The sequence below is a fragment of the Ptychodera flava genome, chromosome 15, assembly GCF_041260155.1.
Source record: "Ptychodera flava strain L36383 chromosome 15, AS_Pfla_20210202, whole genome shotgun sequence".
Classification (NCBI taxonomy): domain Eukaryota; kingdom Metazoa; phylum Hemichordata; class Enteropneusta; family Ptychoderidae; genus Ptychodera; species Ptychodera flava.
In genome coordinates, this window is record NC_091942.1 from 27761041 (window position 1) to 27782195 (window position 21155).

The 21155-nt window shown below is 35.7% G+C and overlaps 2 protein-coding genes across 2 annotated transcripts in view; both read left to right on the plus strand.

Annotated features, from left to right (window-relative positions):
• Positions 1-5546, plus strand: part of LOC139150768 (E3 ubiquitin-protein ligase rnf213-alpha-like) — an 81704-nt gene extending 76158 nt beyond the window's left edge. The window contains exons 7-11 of the mRNA XM_070723164.1: positions 151-310; positions 1205-1422; positions 3546-3689; positions 4463-4663; positions 5034-5546. Coding sequence (XP_070579265.1) covers positions 151-310; positions 1205-1422; positions 3546-3689; positions 4463-4663; positions 5034-5546 — 1236 coding nt within the window. The remainder of the gene's footprint in view (positions 1-150; positions 311-1204; positions 1423-3545; positions 3690-4462; positions 4664-5033) is intronic.
• A 214-nt stretch (positions 5547-5760) lies between these two features.
• LOC139151740 (E3 ubiquitin-protein ligase RNF213-like) lies at positions 5761-19277 on the plus strand. The gene is made up of 18 exons (XM_070724714.1): positions 5761-6044; positions 6757-6881; positions 7097-7171; positions 7664-7770; positions 9232-9376; positions 10448-10643; positions 11141-11375; positions 11679-11855; positions 12438-12555; positions 13208-13379; positions 14238-14412; positions 14984-15146; positions 15571-15765; positions 16055-16177; positions 16471-16597; positions 17459-17697; positions 18671-18753; positions 19144-19277. The coding sequence occupies exons 1-13, from the start codon at positions 5935-5937 to the stop codon at positions 15612-15614; spliced, it is 1842 nt and encodes a 613-aa protein (XP_070580815.1). The 5' UTR covers positions 5761-5934; the 3' UTR covers positions 15615-15765; positions 16055-16177; positions 16471-16597; positions 17459-17697; positions 18671-18753; positions 19144-19277.
• The last annotated feature ends 1878 nt before the right edge of the window (positions 19278-21155 follow it).

A 21155-nucleotide genomic window follows, 5' to 3' on the forward strand; every position in this document is an offset into this window, starting at 1 on the left:
CCTTTTCTTACTGCAAAGTTCATTACCTTGTAAGAACACACTAAAACACTGATTAAAACAGATTGATATCAGGTTCTATATTGGTTGACAGGTTGCAACTCTGTATGATTTAAGTTATATCTTTTTTGTATTGTGTTTGCATTACCACAGAGAAATGATGATTTCAAGGACAGACATCTAGAATCCATCAATGAAGAGGTGGTACAGACAGGCAAAGCCTTGGCAGAGTTGTCACAAGACAGAATCCAGTGTCTGCGGGAGTTGGTACAGTGCAGACCTCTTGTTGAATGGCTGAGGAATGAAATCAAAGGTATGATTATGAATATGTGATGTATGTAGATGGAGAAGAAGCCAAACTACCAATAGAAATACTGAATACTGGGTAGTCACAGCGCAGGTTCTATAAACTACAGACACGCATGCAAAACAAGCGAAGTACAGAGAGCAAGTATAGAGTCAAATCCTAATGTACGGACATGTAAAAACCAATATTATATTGAAATTGTCCCTTTGGTCACGAATTAAAGAGTCATAGCTTTTGATTTTCTGTTCTACATAAGTAGTAATATGGAAATGCTGTTGTATCATGCTGTAGAAAGAAATAGAAGCAAGCAAATTTTGATATTGATGTGCAGATAAACAAAATCTTATAAATTTTCACGTTTTTTTTGAAAAACAGATATTCAATACAGTGACATTCAGTTGCTATTCAGAGTTCCACTATAAGCTGAGCTAGCTTATGAGATGGGTTGCTAGTTAGTCCATCATTACTGTCTTCTTTTCTTTTGTTCTCTAACAGTGCTGGTCAGCTACTCTCATATTTCCACAACTTTTGCTGGATGACCGGCCTTCAAATTATATATAAATATAATAACACTGATCACAAATAATGTCAATTTTTTCGCTTATTAATATGCATAAATAAATAAATATTTGTTTGTATTTTCCTAATAAATGCAGAAAATAAAACCTGCTAGTGTTACAATTATAAGGGCTATTAAAAGTCACAATAATTTGTATAATGGTTTCCAGTACAAGTTATAAAAACAGCCGTACATACAATAAAATTTGTCCAAATTTTAGGCAGCGTTGTTGCTCGAGCAGCTGTATTTAGTAACAAATTTGACATTGTGATCAACACTATTGACAAAAACAATGTCTAAGAAGGAGAGTGAAGTCAATCCTACCATTGTGTAATTTGTAGATGTCCAGCAGTTGAAAGTGTTTGTAGATTTAGCCATGATATCAGCCGGAGAAACTGACTTTGAAGTGGACAGAGTTAAATGTCTCCATCAAGCTACTACTGGATATGCGTCCATAATTTTTGACTTGAAGGAGGATGCTGGATTTAAGGAATTGATGAAAGCCTGTGAGTCACTTTGGAATGCCCTGAAAAATGACAGTAGCTTACCCAAGAAATTAGTAAGTACTTTTCTGTGCAGATTTTTAGCATGGTTTCCTATTTTATGCTTTTAATGTGAATAGGTTGGTTATTGTACTGCTTGTCCAATCAGTGTCGTTATATTTGCCTCGTAATTATGTCGTGCAGAGTTTGCTTGAGTCCATTATGGGCCGGGAGGGGCTACATTATTGCTATTATTTTATAGTTTTGGGCAATGCCAGTGAATTTGTAGATGTAGAAAACGAATGAAAAAGGAAATTTAAACTGAGTTTGAAGCCAGTGAGCGTCGTCCGGCATGATCGGCCCTGACTCTGTATACTGTATACATTTAAACGTACTCAATACTGCACTGTACTGCACTGAACTCCCACGTTCAACACAAAAAATGAGCAGCACTTTCACGGTTCAATTTGGAAATATAAAACGATGTATTTTCGAAGGAAATGAAAACGAATTGCATCCCTACCATCTATATCGAACTTGAAACATGACCTTTCAATATCATGCCATTCAAAAAGCCGACACGGTGAAGTGCCAGACATAAAGAAAATGGAACATCAACATCAGCATGATCAGTGAGCGAGCTGCTTGGTATCAGCTGATCAATACGATCATTATTATGTCGCTAGTAGTACAGCATTCAATTGCAAACGATATCAACAAAGTCCAATAATGTTATTTTAAATGTTTAAATTTCATTAATAATTGTGTCTATAAATTTAATTTTTGATGGCTTCTTGAGAAGAGCTATTTTATTTCGGCGAACGAGAAAACTCGACGTAAACGGGTGCTTGAAAGGTACAGTTGACAAACATACTGGAGGGTCTCTGTCGTGATATCGAGAACAAGGCAAGGTGAAACCACAGACAAGGAGAAAAAAAGATGAATGAAAGTTGTCTCCGATTACAGTCAGTGCATCAGAACTAGGTGGCCGAGATGTTAGATCAACGGAGAGTCCACGGTCGTCATGATTGTTGGCAGTAGCTGAGCTTGGACCGAGACTTTGAATGGCTCCGTAGTAATTTCCGTAGACCTTTTTGGTCCAAGGTTGGTGACAGCTGCCGTCGTTGGCCCGTTTATGGCTGGTTCGAGTAGCCTTTTACGCTTGCATCGTTTACATGGCCACTGACATACATAATATGCCATGTGTCAAACCCAGTATCGTCTAGGAGTTTGCAAGCGTACTGAGTTCTGTTTCACCTATATGGCAATGAAGAGAACCATGTTGTAAACAACCTATAGTAGTATAGTAGTACTGCTACTGCAGCGTGTCGTACGGGGACTGCATGCTGAGCGCGAGCCAGACAGAGCAGACGACGAGTGCATGCAGGAGGACTCAAAATTGATAACTCGTAGAGTAAGACATTATTATCAATATTGTGCACCATTATCAAAATTTATCGTTTTGTGTATTACATGGGTTATCCCATACTTTCCCTCCTTTTCAATGTGCAGTCCTTTTTTGTTTATAAAAAAAACTTGTATTGTTATGCTCGCTGTGGGGCCGCAATGCTGAATAATGGAATACATTATCAGTAATAATGTATGGATATGACGTCACAAAATTCACTGGTATTGACAAAGCTATAATATAATTAAGCAATAAAGCACACCCAGCGATGGTATACCACGAGATTTTGACCAGTTCACGACATACATGCACGAGCGATAGCGAGTGCATATATGAAGTGAACTGGTCAAAATCGAGTGGTATACCGTCGCTGGGTGTGATTTATTGCTATTATATCATAACAGTATATTGAAATTCTGGCGTTGAACTTCATAAACGGATTTTTGCTCAAGCTGAAAGCTCGCGCGTATGCCAGCCGTGGTATATCGCCAGTAGTTCTTTTCGCGTCTCAACCAATCAGATCGCTGTATTTGCACCATCAATATACTGGTATGATATAATTACAATATAGTAAATAAATGATGATGGCTAGTCTAGACAAAATATGTACAATATTTCTAAAGTGGGAAAACTCTTTAGAAATTCTGTGCGTTTTCAAGAATTCAATACTCTATCATGTAGATTGTCAAAGCAAAGTAGTATTGCATGTAAAAGGGTGATGTCAACTTGCTGATCACAAGTTCCTGTTTTAAAGGGTCTAATTACTTTATTTCCTTCAAAAACCACCAACAGAGAGATATTGGTAACCATATTGAGTGGCTTAAGGGTATCAAGGAATCACATGGATCAGTGGAAACATCATCACTTAGTCAAGCCGAGGCCATAAACTGCAATGGAGTGTACACAGTGGGAAACATCGATAACAACAGGTCTAAGGTAAAAGCTATTCCCCGTCCAGCCGGCTATGTGCTTCTATCACTTTAATATACCCCAGTCTCCACATTTGTTAAAATTTCAATAATCCTGCAGAAAATTAATTTAGATTTACTTAGAATGAAAGTCAGATTTAAAAAATTATTGATCCAAAAATGAGATTTAAAGTTATCGTATGGAATCCGCTAAAAGCTGATATGTAATTGTCAAAATTACTGCTGAAGTGCTTCCAAGCTGATATGATAAAGAAGTCCATTGTTTCTGATCATGATTAAACGAATTAAACATCTGTCTGCAAGATATTCCCATAGCTGAAAAGCAAAACCTTTACTATATATGCCATATAAAAGACAGAATGGAAAGATTTAACATTTGATCAATAGTTTGCACAGAAAAAATTCATACAACGACAGTGCATCCTGTGAAAGGAATACAGTCATCGGAACTGCACTCAAAGGTCGTATGGGACCCATTGTATAATTTAAATGTTGCAGCTATGATGATGAAGTGCATCAAGACGTTGTGCACGAAATACATTGTTTGTAAACAAGGAACTTGCACAGGTGCAGTTCCGATGACTGTTTCCCTTTAAAGTTCATAGAAAATGCCCAAGTGAAGTGAAACTTGTGTATTTTAACTAGTGATTTGTCAACCAGTTTTGAATAGTTAAAAAATTTCAAGTGAACCATATTCAAATTACTATCATAGATGACAGTATATTCATAAATTTAGTTTTCTACATTGAAATGAAAATGTTTACATTATTCCATAACCAGGATGCAATTGAGGCAGTCATACGGCTGATGGTACAGAGTGGTGAAGAAAGAGCAAGTGAAGAAGATGATGATGATGATGATGATCAGTTGAATGGTGATAAGATTTATAATCTTGACATGCTCAATGATTTACAGAGTAAACTCATGTTAGTAGCTGGAAAGGCTGAACAAGGTAGAGGTGAAGTTGAACGATTCACTGAGGTAAGAGCAAAGTGACGCATGTAGCTTCAAATAATTTTAAGCTGTCTGAGTGTGTCAATTTATATTGTTCAAAATTGTGGGCTTAAATCAAAAAGGAACAGTGAAAATCTTTGCACCAGAGAATTATGATGCAATGTAATGTGTTATGGTAAGAAAATACTTATACAGAGGTGAAATGAGAACAACAGGGATATGCTGAAATGAAATATTATTTCATCAATTAAATGGGACAGTTAATCAAAAACTCTAGTGATAACTCAGTCAGAGAATGAAATGAATGACCTCAACTTTCAATATCCTTAAAGAAGTTTAGTATTGTCAAACCCCATTACTGACCACAGGTGTCATAAATCACCTTTTCCTATTTCAGACTCTAGCTGGAATAACCAGACTAGCCACAGCATATATCAAACTTTGTGCAGCCGGGAATGTCCTGTTTTCTAAGTGGACAGCAGTCATTTATTGCCAGGAATCAAAGAAAGTTTCTGTTGTGGTTGACTTTGGTATCGGGGAAAACACACTCTTAGGACTTGATCCAGTGTATGTGCAGTTGCAAAAGTTATGTAACTTCATGGAAGACTGTCTGGAGGAATGGTTAGTATATGTTGAAGAAAAACGATCTGATTTTTACCAGCTCAACTACTATACCACCGAACAACTTGTGATCCTGAGACGAGAGCTGGCGCAGTTGCTGTCTGATCCTAAGCAGGTGTCACCTGGTGTCTACACACTGCTTGAAACTTTGAAGCCAAATTGCCAGGAAGATGATGTGAAGGAAGCCCTCAATGCTGCTTTCATAGGAGTTGGAAGAATAGATATGGATACAGAGATGAGAGAAGAAGAAGATGCTAATACCAAGGAATTGATGAATGATGGAAATTGAAGAAGAATATGGAAAAAAAATGCTCTGTTAATATTGATATGCCAGCAACAGTACAGAGTGATGCAGGTACAGCTGAAGATGAAACCAAACAGGCACAAGAGCCAATGTTAGATGTTGCTAAGCTGGAGGAATTCATTTGCAGTATGGTTGAAGAAGGACTGAACCAAGATCTAGCAAAGGCCTCACTGAAGTATTCTAGCTTTGACACTGACATTGATAAGGCTGTAGCATGGTGTTACCAGAACATGCATGATGAAGAACTTGTCACTCTGTTGTGCCAGGAATTTGATGAAGAGATCGAAATGATGATGCTCACAGATGAACCACAACAACTAGCCCCTCTGCATCAGCTACTGCTGTTAGACAAGTGGAGGAGGAGACTTGTGTCATGACTGTGACTGAAAGCCAATCAACTTTTCATGCATTTCCCTCTCGCAATATTGAATCACTTAGTTCAGTCACTACAAGTTTGTTATCCAGATTGAGATCATCAAAAGGGTTTGTAGATATGAAAGTTTTTATCATTGTTACTTTTTATCTGCATATGCTTCAGCGAAGAATAGCTCTCACACACATTGTTGCTAAGCAAGCCTTGGGTAAATGGACATGAGTAGGAAGTATCAAACACTTGTCAAATGCCATTGACTTTAGGTAGATGTGATTAGATAAAGTTGATCATTTGAGTCTATGCTACATTTGCAGGGAAAATTTTACATTTAATTGACAATTTCCCACCAGATCCATCCTTCACGTGCACTCTGGTGCTATTTAGCACTTTGAATATAAGAACACTCATACTCATTGTCTTCCGTATGTGAAGCTTGAAGCTGAAATCCTTGATCACATGTTATCTCCAGAATTAATGGAAAGGTTAGGATGATGATAGGAATGAAGGCAGGTGATATCACTTCTGTGGATAGGATACTTCCTACAGATCTTCTATCAAATTCTTTCACATTCCATTTTGGTTTTTTGAGGAGGGTTTTTTGGCTGAAGTTCTATTACTAGCAAGAGAATACAGTATCATAGAAACCTGTAAAATGACATTGTTACAGACACTAATAAGTTAAAATGTTATAGTTTGAACAGAAAAGCAATGGGTTTAAAAGCTTATGCTGGTACATGTAGGCATAATAATAGAAAGGTAAAATATTTATATTTATTTACATATGTTTTTGAATATATACTTTTATGTGTACTTTTCTTCAAGGGATTTGATTGAGAAACTGAAAGAGCTCTGGAATGAGTATCAAAACTCACTGACTGCAAAAAGTGTAGAAGACTATTTGAGCCTGGAACATCTTGGCCACAGCTTGCGATACCTCGCACGCAAAGGTAGGAAACCTGCCATTGGCATACAGATCACATTTTGGAACAGGAGATATTGATTCTCTAGTATGAATAGTTATTAGTGACCACGGACAAAGATTGGGCTTTTTCTGTCTGTTTTTTCTGTCTGTTGGTCTTTGATGTGTCTTGTCATAAATATTGCATAGAGGAATGCTTGGAAAGACATCTTCTGAGATATAATTACCTTTTGATTGTTACAGAACCAAGGCAAGTAGACAGACCTTTTGCAACATACTTAAATGCAGGAAGGCCAAATCTGATGGTCCGACCGTCAGGTGAGTTTTAGAACTTGAAACAGGTAATGAAAGATGACCTGTACCTTTAATATATTGTCATTTTAGTGTTTTGTTAAACTCAAGTGAACTGATATATTGTATTGCTGTTTTCATGGATGGAAGATTCCACCAAATCAATACCCCAGTGAAAACAGCATTTCAATGTATATTGCTTTGCTGACATACTACAAACTAGTGAAATTTGAATTTTTCACTATACAATAAATGTAAATTTTTTTTTACAACATTTTCATGTAGCAGTGAATATATGTATCAGAAGTAAACAAGTGATTCATAAACTTAAGTTTAAAAACAGTAAAATTGAACATTGAAGAATGAGACATGATTTTATTGCATGTAAATTTTACATTAGGAATATTTTATATTAACTATCATGTAGTGTTTTTAGCATAATCTAAGTGTGCACAAAACGTGAATTTTTTGCTGTCATGTTTTTTGTATGTTTATGAAACTTTGTTTGTACTTCCCTAGGTGAAATTCTTGGTGCTGTACTATCTATATACATGTATGGACCAAAGCTTCAATTGCCATCATATGACGAAGTACTGTTGTGTACCCCAAAGACCTCAATAGAAGAAGTGAGTATATATAGATAATAGCAGAGTACCTGTGGTGAACAGGTATGCCCGCCCATAAGATGGTTACATTCAGTCTGAGGGACTGAAAGAGCACTCCAATATTGGTACTGGTCATTTGATGGTCAAATTCCTGTAACATGGAATGAGCATTGATTTCATCTTAATATTCATCAGTATTTCTGACCAATCTGATGGAAAACATTATACACTTCGAACCAATTGTAATGCTGTAGATTTTCTATCAGATTTGAACTCACAACGTACCGGTACAGTACCCAGTTACCTAGCGAAGACTTCACTGCCAAAACCACTCACCCAAATCCCCATCCCTAGAAAAGAGTGGTTAAATATCCGAGCTAAGTTGTTACAATACTTCTGACTGCGACCTTTCCACATGCTGTAAAGATTTCATGAAGCATTCCCATTCACATACACACTATCAGACATTTTACGCAAACTTTATCAAAGCAATGAATACATCACTTAAGGTAAAGGGCGACGAATTCGGACGCGCACACGCTTTAGAACGTTTCTGCGCAGATTTAACTCCAGCCTGCCGCAAATGGGTTATTTTGTAGCGCATGTATTTAACATCACCTGTCATTGTTGAAATTGCGCTTTTACCTAATTTTTTAACCCAGTGTCTTAGAAATACATGTGACCTATAACCTTGTCATATTTTGACCCCCTAGGAAGCTGGTTTTTATTCAATATGAGCGAAAAATTAACATTTCTCTCCCATTTATATGGCGCAAATTACCCATTCACCTGGAGATATTGTAAAAAGTAGCGTGGTGACACCCTTTTATTAAAAGTGTAAACTAAATGGTATTATGTCAGGAGTTTATTCGCCAAGTTTGGTCAAAATGACACCATTCAAAGCGACAGGAAGAAAGTTCGAAAATTATGTAGTGATATAATTTCGATATCGTCATTTTGTAATCGATACTTATGTTAAAATTTCTTCACAAACATCATGAAAACTATACATTCGATAGATATGGATCTTAATTCTTGGTATTTATTAAAATTAACTCATTTGCTAAGCGTTTATAATTGCCTCCTTTAGTTTAAGTGAATTATATCATTTTTATTTATTTCTAACGACGCCATTTTAACGTCCGTTTCCATGGAAACGAGCGTGGTGACCCCCATTTTTTATTTCATTTTTGCACTTGCATAACTTCCAAGGATATTTGTGCAAAGTTTCAAGAAAATGACACCACAACTTAATTTTGACGTAATTCGTAGTACTTCACCTTAAACTGGGTTAAAGATGGCCTCAGGGACAATTCTGTCCATCAGCAGAGCTATCAACCCAGGGTAGAAAATATTGAAGATTTTCAATTGGATTTGAACTCACAACGTACGGCACCCAGTCACCTATTCAAAACCACTCTGCCAAATCTCTACCCTTAAAAAGTAAATGCAATTGATTCTATTCACGTAATCTTTCTGTAGATTGTACTGCTCTGGCGGCGTGCTATGTATGACACCAGTGGTAGAATCTTCTGTCTGGTGAATGCAGATCAGCTGGACTATGAAGTCAGTACTAAAGCAGAAGAGAAGAGAATTCATCTGGCTAAGGACAGAAGTATCAATAATGGTAAAATGTGCCTTGTCAATATCAATCATACTCCTCTCTGTCATTTTCCTTCTGTTGTTTATCAATTTTTTTGAAGTGCTGTGTTTCTTGGTATTACGTTCCCTGTCAGAAAAGTTTTATTTTAGCACAAGTATTCTTCCCATAATTTAGATTCAAAATTAGCTGAAGATTACAGATTGTAAAGTTTGAGAATTCTGTCTGTTGTTTTGGCCTGGAGGTCTATTTCAGTCAAATGGTCATGAAAACTGCATGATTGTACCTTTCAGAACTGTTCCTTTATTTTTGGTAGAATTATCTCTGAAAATGCCCAACCAATTGCATTCGTTTCATAGATTCCTAGAGATAATGTCATTTGGATTTGTTCAAATGATGAAAAACTTGCATGATTACATATTTTATAGTTTCTGTTTTCTCCAAAATTTTCTAATTTTCGGCAGAGATTTATGTGCTCATGATTTGTATAGGGATGTGTAACAATTATCATGAAATTTGCATATGTTAATTTTGGGGTTTGTTTTGATATTTTGTGGTGAAAACTACATTGTCTCTGAAAGCAATGATCCAGACCATAAGAAAGTTTTAACCTATGAACTCATTTAGGTTACTGTTAGGGATAAGCAATATAGATGGAGGCCCCTCAGTAAAATCCTATCAGTCTGTATCCTGAGGTGTGTGTCTACTAATTTCCACTCATGTCAAGAAATACATTCATATAACTTTTGCTGTGAGAGTGTATGTCATCATGTAATCATTAATTGACCATTTTCCTGGAAATGTGGTTGTCACTTTAAAAAAGGTCAGATAAAAATATGTTTCCTTTAACTGGACCAACCTCATATAAACCCTGTGGCCCAAACTTTGTTTTATACAGTTTTTCAAGTCCTGCATAATTATGCCAATTGTTTGTTTTCTTTGATTTATTGAACCCCTTTAAAAGTAAAGACAAAAATCAGTTCAAAATTGACATTCCCATTCTCTCAAAACAAACTTTTTAATACACACAAAGGAACTTTTTCTGAATTGGTTTCACTGCAAAGGTATACACATTTGCAAATATATTCTTTATCGTAGAATACAAGTTGGTTGTTCTGTGCAGCCGTGAGAAGGAAGATCATTCCCACATGGTGACAGCACTGGATTCCTACAGAATTGATTCACCCGCGCTTCCATCAGCTGCAGACATAGGAACTTACCTTAAAGAGCGTTTCATAAGCCAGGCACTCGAAGTTTCATCAATTCGTACTGCTGCCAGCCTTACCCATGACAAGTGAGTAGTATCTGACACATTAATGCTCATAGTGTCCATGGTTGTACTTTATCTTTGATTGTGATTGTGCTAGCTGTATTTTAACATTGCTGTCAATGATGCAGAGCTTATCAAGTGAATTACTGTCAGTCAGCCTCATTTATCTGTCTTTTGGCTTCTGTATCCTCTCATCTATTTTTGCATTCAAAGTTTCTGTAAGAAAGCTTCAGTACAAATGAAACTTTTGTACAAATGATGATATATATGATGCAAATAGATATATGATGATCAGTGACTGAGCACTTTTGTCAGCAGAAAAACATGCAACTTTATGCACAAAAGATGACACTAACTTCAAAAGATATTTTTTGAAAATGTCATAGTCTTTGGTCATGTTTGTAATCTACAATGTTTTTTCTAATATCAAAATTTGAAGAGAAAAAACGAAAAGAGAGACTCAGTATATTTCTCACAGGTGTGAGTCGAGTTACATCATTCTCTGATTTCTTTCTTGTCAGATGCTGTGTGCAGGTTGTAACCTCTACTAGAGCTGGTGTTGGCAAATCACTGGTTGTCGAAAGGCTTGCACAGGAATTAGAAGACATAACTGGCAACAATAAAGACGTTTGTGTGACAGTACCATTGGCAGAGAAACACATTGACCAGAATGTTATTGTGTCAACACTTACCAAGTACATCACAACACCAACAAACCCTGTATCCAGAATTTTCCACTTTGACATAACACCTGCAGTAAGTAACATGAAATTGTTAGTTGTGTTAATTTAGAGGAACATTATCAAGGTAAAGCTATTTTTCCTTCATCTTAGTCTTTTTTCTCACACATGAAGCACACTTTATCATGGTCCAAGCACTGTTTTTCCTCACTCATGAACCATGTATATCCAGGGTTGAAGACAAACCAAGTAAAGGCAGAGAGAAGAGGCAAATATACTAAAGAAAGGTATCTTTGTTATAGCATTCCAGAAGTGAACACTGTGAATGTATCACACAAATCTTACATGCATTTATTTCATGAACAATGCTGCTTCCCAGGTACTCAGAGGTGTGGACAACTTCCTGTTCAATATGTTGGTTCTTGGTGGTATAAGTAACATACATGGACACATTTGGAGGCGGAATCCATGGGACTTGTATGTCATAGAAATAACATCAGCTGCACAATTGCAAAAGACAGATATCCAGTCAACAGCAGAAAAGAAAGAGGCAAAGGTAATAATGCACTTTAGACAAAAGCAGAGAAATTTTTGACCGCTTTTGTTTATTAGCTTTTATCATCAGGTAGGCAATTTGTGTGTTGCTGAAACGATGGTTTCAAATAAAGATCGTTGGAAGATTTGAGAAACTGGTTGAGTGTGTACATGATTTCTCTTCACTTTGTCAAGACTTTGGTGTACTCCCTCTACTTCCTGATAACTTCAATAGTTTAAGTTGGACTTAGACTGTTCCTTGGAACACCGTAGAATTTGTTTGATCATTAAATGTTTCCTGACTTAAAGTTATTCTTCTGAAACCTAAGCCTAATGATGAGCATATCTAGTATTAGTTTGAAACCAAGGACCCACAAAGCTTGGACCTGTGAATTTCCCATTCAACAAGTCAAGTGAACTATTGAATAACCTCGTTCAGTATGATGAACACTGTACACAATTTAAATCTACCAGATTAAAATAATTGGGCCTAACCCTATGCACTGGCGAGGAAAAACAGACACAAGGATTTATCACCCTTGCCTGTAGTGTATGTGATGAATTTAATCATCTAAAGTTATCATATAAACTGCTTATGTTGCAGGTTCAGAGAGTTTCATTTGGTTCCCAGCCCTTTTTCACCATATTACCAACAGTATCATGCAGGTCGCCAAGAGAAACCAGAGATCTAGAATCCATAAAGGCAAATAATGAACTTGACGGTAAGTGTTCAAAGAATCCCGTGTCTGTGGATGGGGAACAGTACTAACAGCAATGAAAAGTAGCAGTCATGTGCCTGTTAGTATTTTGTAGAGAGATGAGCATTATGACAGCCAGTTTGTATATATAAGATGATGTGAAGATCTTTTTTGAACATTTCTTTCAAAACTACAGTTTGTCCAGACTTTCCCAAGAGATCAGCTATACTCTGTTTTCACAAAGCACTGGTATTTTCACCTTCTGGACATGTTCACAACTAGCTGTTTTTAAACTCCTTTGTTTTGCCCTATTTGTTGTTATTCCATAAACTTTCATTAACATCGAGGCAAAAAGGCAAAGGAAATCATATATAATAGATGTGATAAAATCCCTAGTAAAATTTTATAGGAGAATGTTCATTTAGTTGGCTTTTGCTGATTAATTATGTGCCGTTGAATATAATAGATATTCATTCCATTTCAACAACATCAGAAATGAACAACAATGTGAAATATAAATGTAATTTAAATAATAGGCTATCATGGCAGTACATCTAAATAGTTACTGTAAATAGGGTAATGTTAATACAATAATACGCCGCCATGGCTACTTTAACCAAATACAAATAAACTATTGATTCAAAAAACATGTTCTGTATTTTTTATATACTTTCAGGGACTATGCAAAATGATCCGCTTATGGATGATCAAGAGTTTCGTAGCCCTGCATTCCAGAGGGCTTATCAGTATCTTGTCAGGAAAGCAAAAGGTGCGAACTTAGATTTCTTTGACTTTGAGGAAGGAAAGATTGAAGGAGACCATGTCCAGTGCCTTGATGTCTTTCTCAGGTATACTCTACAAGCTAATTTATTCCAAATTTTACCTTGTTTTTTTTTTTTAATTTGTCTAAGTAGACAATTTTACCTTATATGAATATTAAGTGACATGGATAAGTATTTACCTTAAGAAGTTACAGAATTAGTGTGCTTACGAAACTAATCCCGGAACTCCTTTTGTTTTGTAAAAACAAACATAAGTTCTCTGCCAGATTTTATTTCACCTTGGTCTGATTCATGATTCATTCAAAGATTTAATCTAATGCCGTGAGAAAATGAAGTGTTTCATTAGACCCCTACAAGCTTCTAATAGGGAATCCTACATAGACCGTGAAGGATTCCTGCAGACTTTTTATAGGGAGCTCTATACATAGACCTTTTAGCACTTGCATGTACTCTTACTGGTGTAATATACAGATGCTGCACTTTAAACTTTGTTGAGACTATCACAAAGGAAAATTAGGTTGCAGCACTAGTAGAGTCAGTGTCAAACTATGCTCATAATATAAACAAATGCAGAGTGATGATTATCTTCATGTGCATTTGTAGATGCAGCTGTTACATGCATATATATCATGTGAAAGGAAACATTCGTAAGGATTGAACTTAACAGATTCAATATTCTTAATTAACCCTTCTCATGTAATTATTACATTAATTTCCTTTCCATGAAAGTAACAACAAAACAAAATAAACCATTCATTTAATTGCTGTGCCCGTATGTAAGTGCAAGGAGAATGTGTGGACTTAGTAAAGTTAAGGTTTGTAAATATACTCTCTGACAAAAATAATATAGCTGACAGAAATAGTACAGCAACAATCACCCATCAATTTCCAAGCAAAAAGATTCCTTCTTGATTATTCCTGCAGACATTGTGGTGTAGCTGATCCTTCATGGGCGGAGTTGAGACACTTTGTTTGGTTTCTCAATGAACAACTCAAAGACTGTGAGCATTCAGTGTTCTGCCAAGCCCGTCATTTAGAAGATGCTAGTCTTAACGGCTTTCTGAACTTTGTGGTCAGGTTTATGATGCAGATGTCAAAGGTACAGTGTCAGCTCTTACTGATTTGGTATTCCAGCGAGCAAGAAGCTCAAGAAATACATATTCAATCACAAGCATTATTGATAAAAACTGGCTATAAGAGGTTTGGTTTTAGGGCTATGTATATTACAATTGTTTAGAAGCTGCAGAGATTTGTCACTGTTTCAAATATGCCATCTGTGTAAAGTATTTAATTTGTAAAATTAAGTCAATTGTAATACCTGAAAAATAGGGTACCATCTGTTTCTGTGCAGGTTCAAAATTGCATAGAGATTTGCATCAAACTATACAGCAGTAATCTTCATCAGTTTTCACACTGCCCTACAGAGGCACTTTTTGTACATCCAAGGAAGTATACATTGTTCTGTTTGAAAGACATGGGATTGTTTTAAAGTTTGAGAATTGTAATATCCAAAATGTTTGTCTTGCTGATAATCAACAAGATACAACAACCTAGAGGGTTTTCCTATAGAGCTAAAGATTGCATTTATTTTGCATAGTTTTCTGGTCAATAGATTTAATTGCTGTCCAAATTATGAAGTTCTTTATAATAAAGGTTCTCTTTGTTGGCAGGACTTCGCTACGCCATCACTACTCATGTCTGATGAGAGTACAGTGCGTTTAGCAAATGTTGTTGATGAGCAAGTGGAAGGAGAAGAAGGTGAAGAAGAGGAGGAGGAAAAGACCCAGGGGATGACATTGCTGCTTATCAATTACGTAGAAGGTGGGAAAACAGGTGAGAAAATCCCAAATTCTGAATAATATTAGTTATGAACACTGAAGTCTGATGAGTAAAATACATCAGATATCAAAAGGTTGAGTTTAACTTAAATTCTTTGCACAGTATTGATAAAGTACAAGTTTAACTCTTGCCTCTATCCTCATATATAGAACTAAGTGTAGCAGGGAAAGCAATGGATTATTGTCAAATTGGCGGAGCATGTGTAGTCAGTAACCATCTTTATTGATTGATTGATTGATTGATTGATTTACTTATTATAAAGCCTTTTAAAGACGAGAAATACATAAAGTAATACGCGTGCAATTTCAAACCAAACAGGATTTAAAAGAAATACTCAACATCAAACACATCATCAGGTAAAGTGTGATGATGTATGTATAATGCACTGACTATAATAATCACTGTCTCTTCCTTACAGTCCTCATCCATACATATTCTTCAATCATGACCACATTTCCATGACATTCCTTGGATTTTACATCGACAACAATGGAAATTTGGTTGATCCTGCAAGTAACACCGTTCTTGAAAGATGTGTCATGACACGTCCACTGAGAAGAGGACTAGAACTTCAGCGAGTGAACCTAAGAGAAGACTTTGATGCTCAACCTAGGTAAGCATGGCATATTTGATAATCCAATCAAGATAGTGACTTCCATGACAGCTAGTACCGGTAGTGATATCAGTTATGCCAGCGTCTCTTGAAGTCCACACCATGATAGCATAAGGGTTTTCAACAATCCAACACTTTTGGGAAAGCATTATGAATTAGTATCACTTCCAAGAGTAGATGGTTACTCTTATCAAATGCTGAGTGATAAAACTCCCAGGAGTAATACAGTGTTTGGTTAATTTTGTTGTGACTGAACTAATAACACAATGATTGAAGTTCTTTCCTGTAGATTAAGAAAGATTGAACAGCTCTGCCAGGTGATGGGCATTGACTGGGTACACGACCCAGATGAAACCTATGAGCTCACCACAGACAACGTCAAGAAGATATTAGCTATTCACATGCGATTCAGGTACTTCATTTTCCCATTTTGTCTATGTGTTTAAAAATGTTTACAAACATTTTTTCCCGTGGAATCAGAGATCTAAAGCCTATATTTAAACAATGGAATTTATGGAACTTTTGCTATTGTGCTGGTATGTTGTTTGTCATTTTAATGGAGCCATACTGGTAAAGCAGTCAAAGAAGAACACATTTATTTACTGTAATGAAATTCTTACAGAAAAGGTTGCATGGAATATCCTAAATGTTACACCTTAAGAAATACTTAAAGAACTTTATAAGGATGTTGGCTGTGTGTTCCAGATGTGGTATTCCAGTGATTGTGATGGGAGAGACTGGATGCGGCAAGACACGGCTGGTCAGGTTCATGTGTCAATTGCAAGCTGGCGTAGCAGCAGCAGATGGGCCTCAAAATATCATACTGATGAAGGTAATTTCTATATATATTGGCAGCTTACCGTCTTTGATGTATGCAGTTAAGTGGGTTTTTGCCGAATCTTTTACTTGAAGTGTTGTAGTCTTTCCAAGATATTTACAAATACATGCCTGCATTTGTGTTGGGTGTTAATAGAGCGTACAGCTTCCCTGTAGCAGCAAATTTATTCCTTGTATATAGTAGGTCAGCTGAGTTGAACAAAGTGAGTAAGTCAAATAATAGGTTTGAACATTCGTTGCAGGGTACAGAAACTTGTAAGATTTTGTTAGTCTGTGATCTTTTCATTATTTCAGCCAAAGTCATAAATCATTGGTTAGATCTTGCATAGGCAAACAGAGATTGGTTTTATGCATTACAGAACTTTTGATGTGAATTACAATAGATTGTTAATGTGTGACTATAAGAAGCAATCTTTCTTTTATCAGAAACTACAAATAATCATACTAATAATAGAGATTATTTGATAACTCATCCAGTTGGTCACAAAATGTCACCACAATAAACAAATATTATTTGTCAGAATTCTTAAGGGGAAAAGGCAAATATTGGGTCCATACGTATTGAAAACTTCTTCTCTGAAACCCTTTGTTCAATAGCAAATAACTTTTTATAGTAATTCTGTAGATGGCATTTTTCAAACTTGTTCAAAAGATGGAAAGCTTTTTATATGATATAAATTTTGTGGTCCTGTACATTGATTATCAGTCAAAACATCTGTCAAATGTAATAGCCTACAGCTTTCAAATTAATTTTCAGGTTCCAAGGAATCTCATTTACTTTTTGAAATGATGCTGAACTGTGTAAACATTAGGTACATTAAGTCTACTCAAAATTGGGCATGTTGTCTTCTTTCAGGTTCATGGTGGAACAACTGCTAATGACATCACCAAGAAAGTTACTGAAGCAGAGCGCCTTGCAAGATTAAACAAGAAGAACCACAACGTAGACACTGTCCTGTTCTTTGATGAAGCAAATACAACTGAGGCCATTGGTCTCATCAAAGAAATCATGTGTGACAGGAGAATGAACGGCAAACCATTAACTCATGGAACAAATCCATTGAAAATTGTTGCAGCTTGTAACCCATACAGAAGGTATTAAAGAGCACAGTAGTTAGTCGTTTTTCACAGGATGCTAGTTAGGCATATGGAGAAGGGATATTTTACTTGCCTGTTGTGAGCATTTTTGCTTCACCTAATTGCTAATTTGCAAATTTAGCAAATTGTTGTTATTGGGAATATAAGCAGATTGACTCGATCCTAGTAGTTGAACTTAATTTTCTTTGTACACTTAAAATACTTATTATGTACATTGAAGGGGTTTACGATGTAAGATTATTCAACATCACTTAGCGTTTTTACTTCAGCTAGTTACTAAATTGCATATTTAACAAACTTACCCAATCAAGGACATAAGATATGAAGGACGTTACCAAAGCTTATTAATTGTAGTATGGATAATGATGAGACAACGATATTATATGAGTGAAAGACATTTTGCAGTTTCATGTCAGCTTACTGAATGAACATTCCACATTAGGCACATAAATTGGAAGGAGATACTAAAGCTGATTAAAGGTGCAATGTCAGCTGGTTTGTAATTTGTATATGTAGTGATCTTTTTAAACTTAGTGATAACTGGAGGGATTTACCAAAGCTAATGGAAGTGTAAATGTAATTTAATGATAAACTTATATAACAGTAGTGAAAGGCATTTTGCATATTTGCATAAGCTAATTATGATTTGCATATTTAATGAGTTTTCACAGTCTGACATATAAAGCTTGAAGGACTTGACTATAGGCTTTTACACTTGGTATGCAAAGTGATGATACACTGACAACAGTCAAAGAAATTTAGTTTTTTTTATTTTAGCTTATTATATATTTGTATTCTTAATTTTGATTTTTGAATTACTCTATGGTAAATATTGTTCATGATCTTGTTGCCAAAGTTTTAATTTACAGATAACTGCAACATATACTGAAATACAGCAGCACTTTCAGTTCATGTGTGGTTTTCTGTGGTCATGAATTTCAAATGTTTCGGGAAAATATTTTTTTGGTAGGCATACAAATGATATGATTGATCGCCTTGAGAAGGCAGGTTTGGGATACCACATCAAGGCGGAAGAAACTGATGATAAGCTTGGTAAGTGTATGTGCTTATCAGTATGCCCTCTCACTATTGACATTCCTAAAATCGATTTAGAAACTTCTGGACATTTCATTGAGCCAACCCTATACTAGGACTCATAATATGCAAAATTTTCTTCAGTCAAAGAGAACCTTCTTCAGTCAGTGTGACATTTGTGATGATAATTATGATAATGAAAAACGATATTTGTGCTGCCAGTAATTTGATAAGCTGCATCCAGACATTGACCATTGAAATGGTATGAATTTTTGCAGCAATGATCAAGGTTAACAAAGTAGTATTGTTATATGAATGATTTCCTAAATTGCAAGCCTTATTTTAGTTGAAACAACAATATTTTGTTTCATAGAGTTACTTAAATATACCGGTATGTTTACTTTACAGGACGAATACCCCTTAGACAGTTGGTTTACAGAGTACAAGCCTTGCCACCAAGTATGTTACCGTTAGTTTGGGACTTTGGTCAACTCAGCAGTGAAGTTGAAGAACTCTACATCAAACAAATAGTAGCCAGATATGTAAGTACAAGTATAAAATGTAGGTATTATGATTTACTCATATGTACACATGCAAAATATCTATGGCAAGCATACTTGCAATCAATATAAAATGAATTTAGTGCATATCTGTGTCTCATTGCTTGACATCCTGTAAGCACCACATATTAACCTAGGACTTGACCAACAGTGGATCATATTTGCAAAATTACAACTGAACTCTTCATTTGAATCCCATATCATATTTGTAGGTGAACTCTGAGAAGATACCAGCAGGAAGAGAAGAGGTCATCAGTGCTGTTTTGGCAGCATCTCAAAGATTTATGAGAGAAAGAGAGGTATGACTTGAAAGTCAAAATAAGTGAAAAAAACATTCACAAAAAGTAACTTTTGATCAAGTTAAAAAAAAGCAAAAAACTACCAATTGGATGGAAGTCAATTAAGTGTGTGAATTGCTTTATGTGCATAATAGAACATAATGATTTTGACTTTTAATTCACAAAGACAATTCTGGCTGACATGTTCAAGGAAAAGCAGTACAACTTGTATTAAAATCAATAGAATACAATGTGAACCTATGCTAATAACAAATCACCACATCCCTTGAAATTGAATTGAATTTGCAGAGGGGCCACATTTTCCCCTAAATGCAAAGCTGGAGACAACACTTATGGCAAATTATCAATCTGCAAAACACATTTCGTAGTTTTATCAAGATTATACCAAGTTATGTATTTTAATGATGGCAGTATTTCTATCATGCCCCATGTTGTAAACCTTTTATCTACATTTTACATCTAGAATGAATGCAGTTTTGTCAGCTTACGTGATGTAGAGAGAGCAATGAATGTGCTGGTGTGGTTCCACAACCATGACATGATTGCAGAGTTGATGGATGAAAAGGCTACAGCAGAGCTTGCTGATGATGATGATGATGATGATGAGAATGACGATGATGATAGTGATGATGGATATCATGTAAGTACTGGTACATTACAATGTAGAATAAATTTAGGAACTGTTGGAATAATATTGAATAGGTACTTAAACTTTGATTCTGAAAGTTCATCTGCAAGTTTGTCAATACAAAAGTGAAACACGATTTATTGGTACATGGCATGTTTTTCAATGACGAAGTCAAAAACAAGAATCAACTTATAGGGTGTTTGGATAACATACAGTTGAGATGTTGTGTCTTATGGTCACAGACCACACTTTTCATGACAACACAGTGTCTGCCTATGGTAGACTAGGTGAACAGTTTTACATTGACACATTCACATGATACTGCAGTCAAACTGATAGAGTCTGAAAAATTGACAACCACTGTGATTTTAAATTCAATTGTTATTTTAAATTGATGGGCAAATTTATCATGTGGCAAGTAATGCACTGCATATTAAGTCAAGCATTTAGAATCAGAGAATAGTGATCATTTTAATACCATTTTGTACATTCAATAGCACTGTCAAAAGTGTATGTGCGTGATTCTATGATTCCTTTTATAGGGGATGGTTTAAGCATTTCACAATGATTTGTACCGGTATCTTTTAAGTGTTGTATCTCACCTTACTAAATGGAGTGTATCAACAAAGTATCAAAACAGGATACTAAAATGTTTGTGCATGTTCAGTTCCCCTCAGATTTTGTGATGTACATTCAACATGAATTCCATTGCAATCAATGTGTTATAAGTTTTGACTGGTGTAAATTGTAGTGTCCTCACATTTAAGTTATATTGACAGTTAAGTTCAATTATTCCAATTACCAGGGCAATATGAGTGAACTTACAATTCTGCATTCCTAGTCTCTCAACACAGTAAAAAGATTAACCATTGAAGACAATAATATGTGTGTTTTCTGTTCACCAATACCAGCCTCTGGATCCTCTCACTCAAG

Excerpts from the sequence above, each read along its gene's own strand:
- LOC139151740 (XM_070724714.1), top strand. The coding sequence starts at position 5,935 with ATGACTGTGACTGAAAGCCAATCAACTTTTCATGCATTTCCCTCTCGC. Across the intron at positions 10,644-11,140 it reads GCCAGCCTTACCCATGACAA|ATGCTGTGTGCAGGTTGTAA; the intron begins GTGAGTAGTATC and ends CTTTCTTGTCAG. Across the intron at positions 12,556-13,207 it reads GGCAAATAATGAACTTGACG|GGACTATGCAAAATGATCCG; the intron begins GTAAGTGTTCAA and ends ATATACTTTCAG.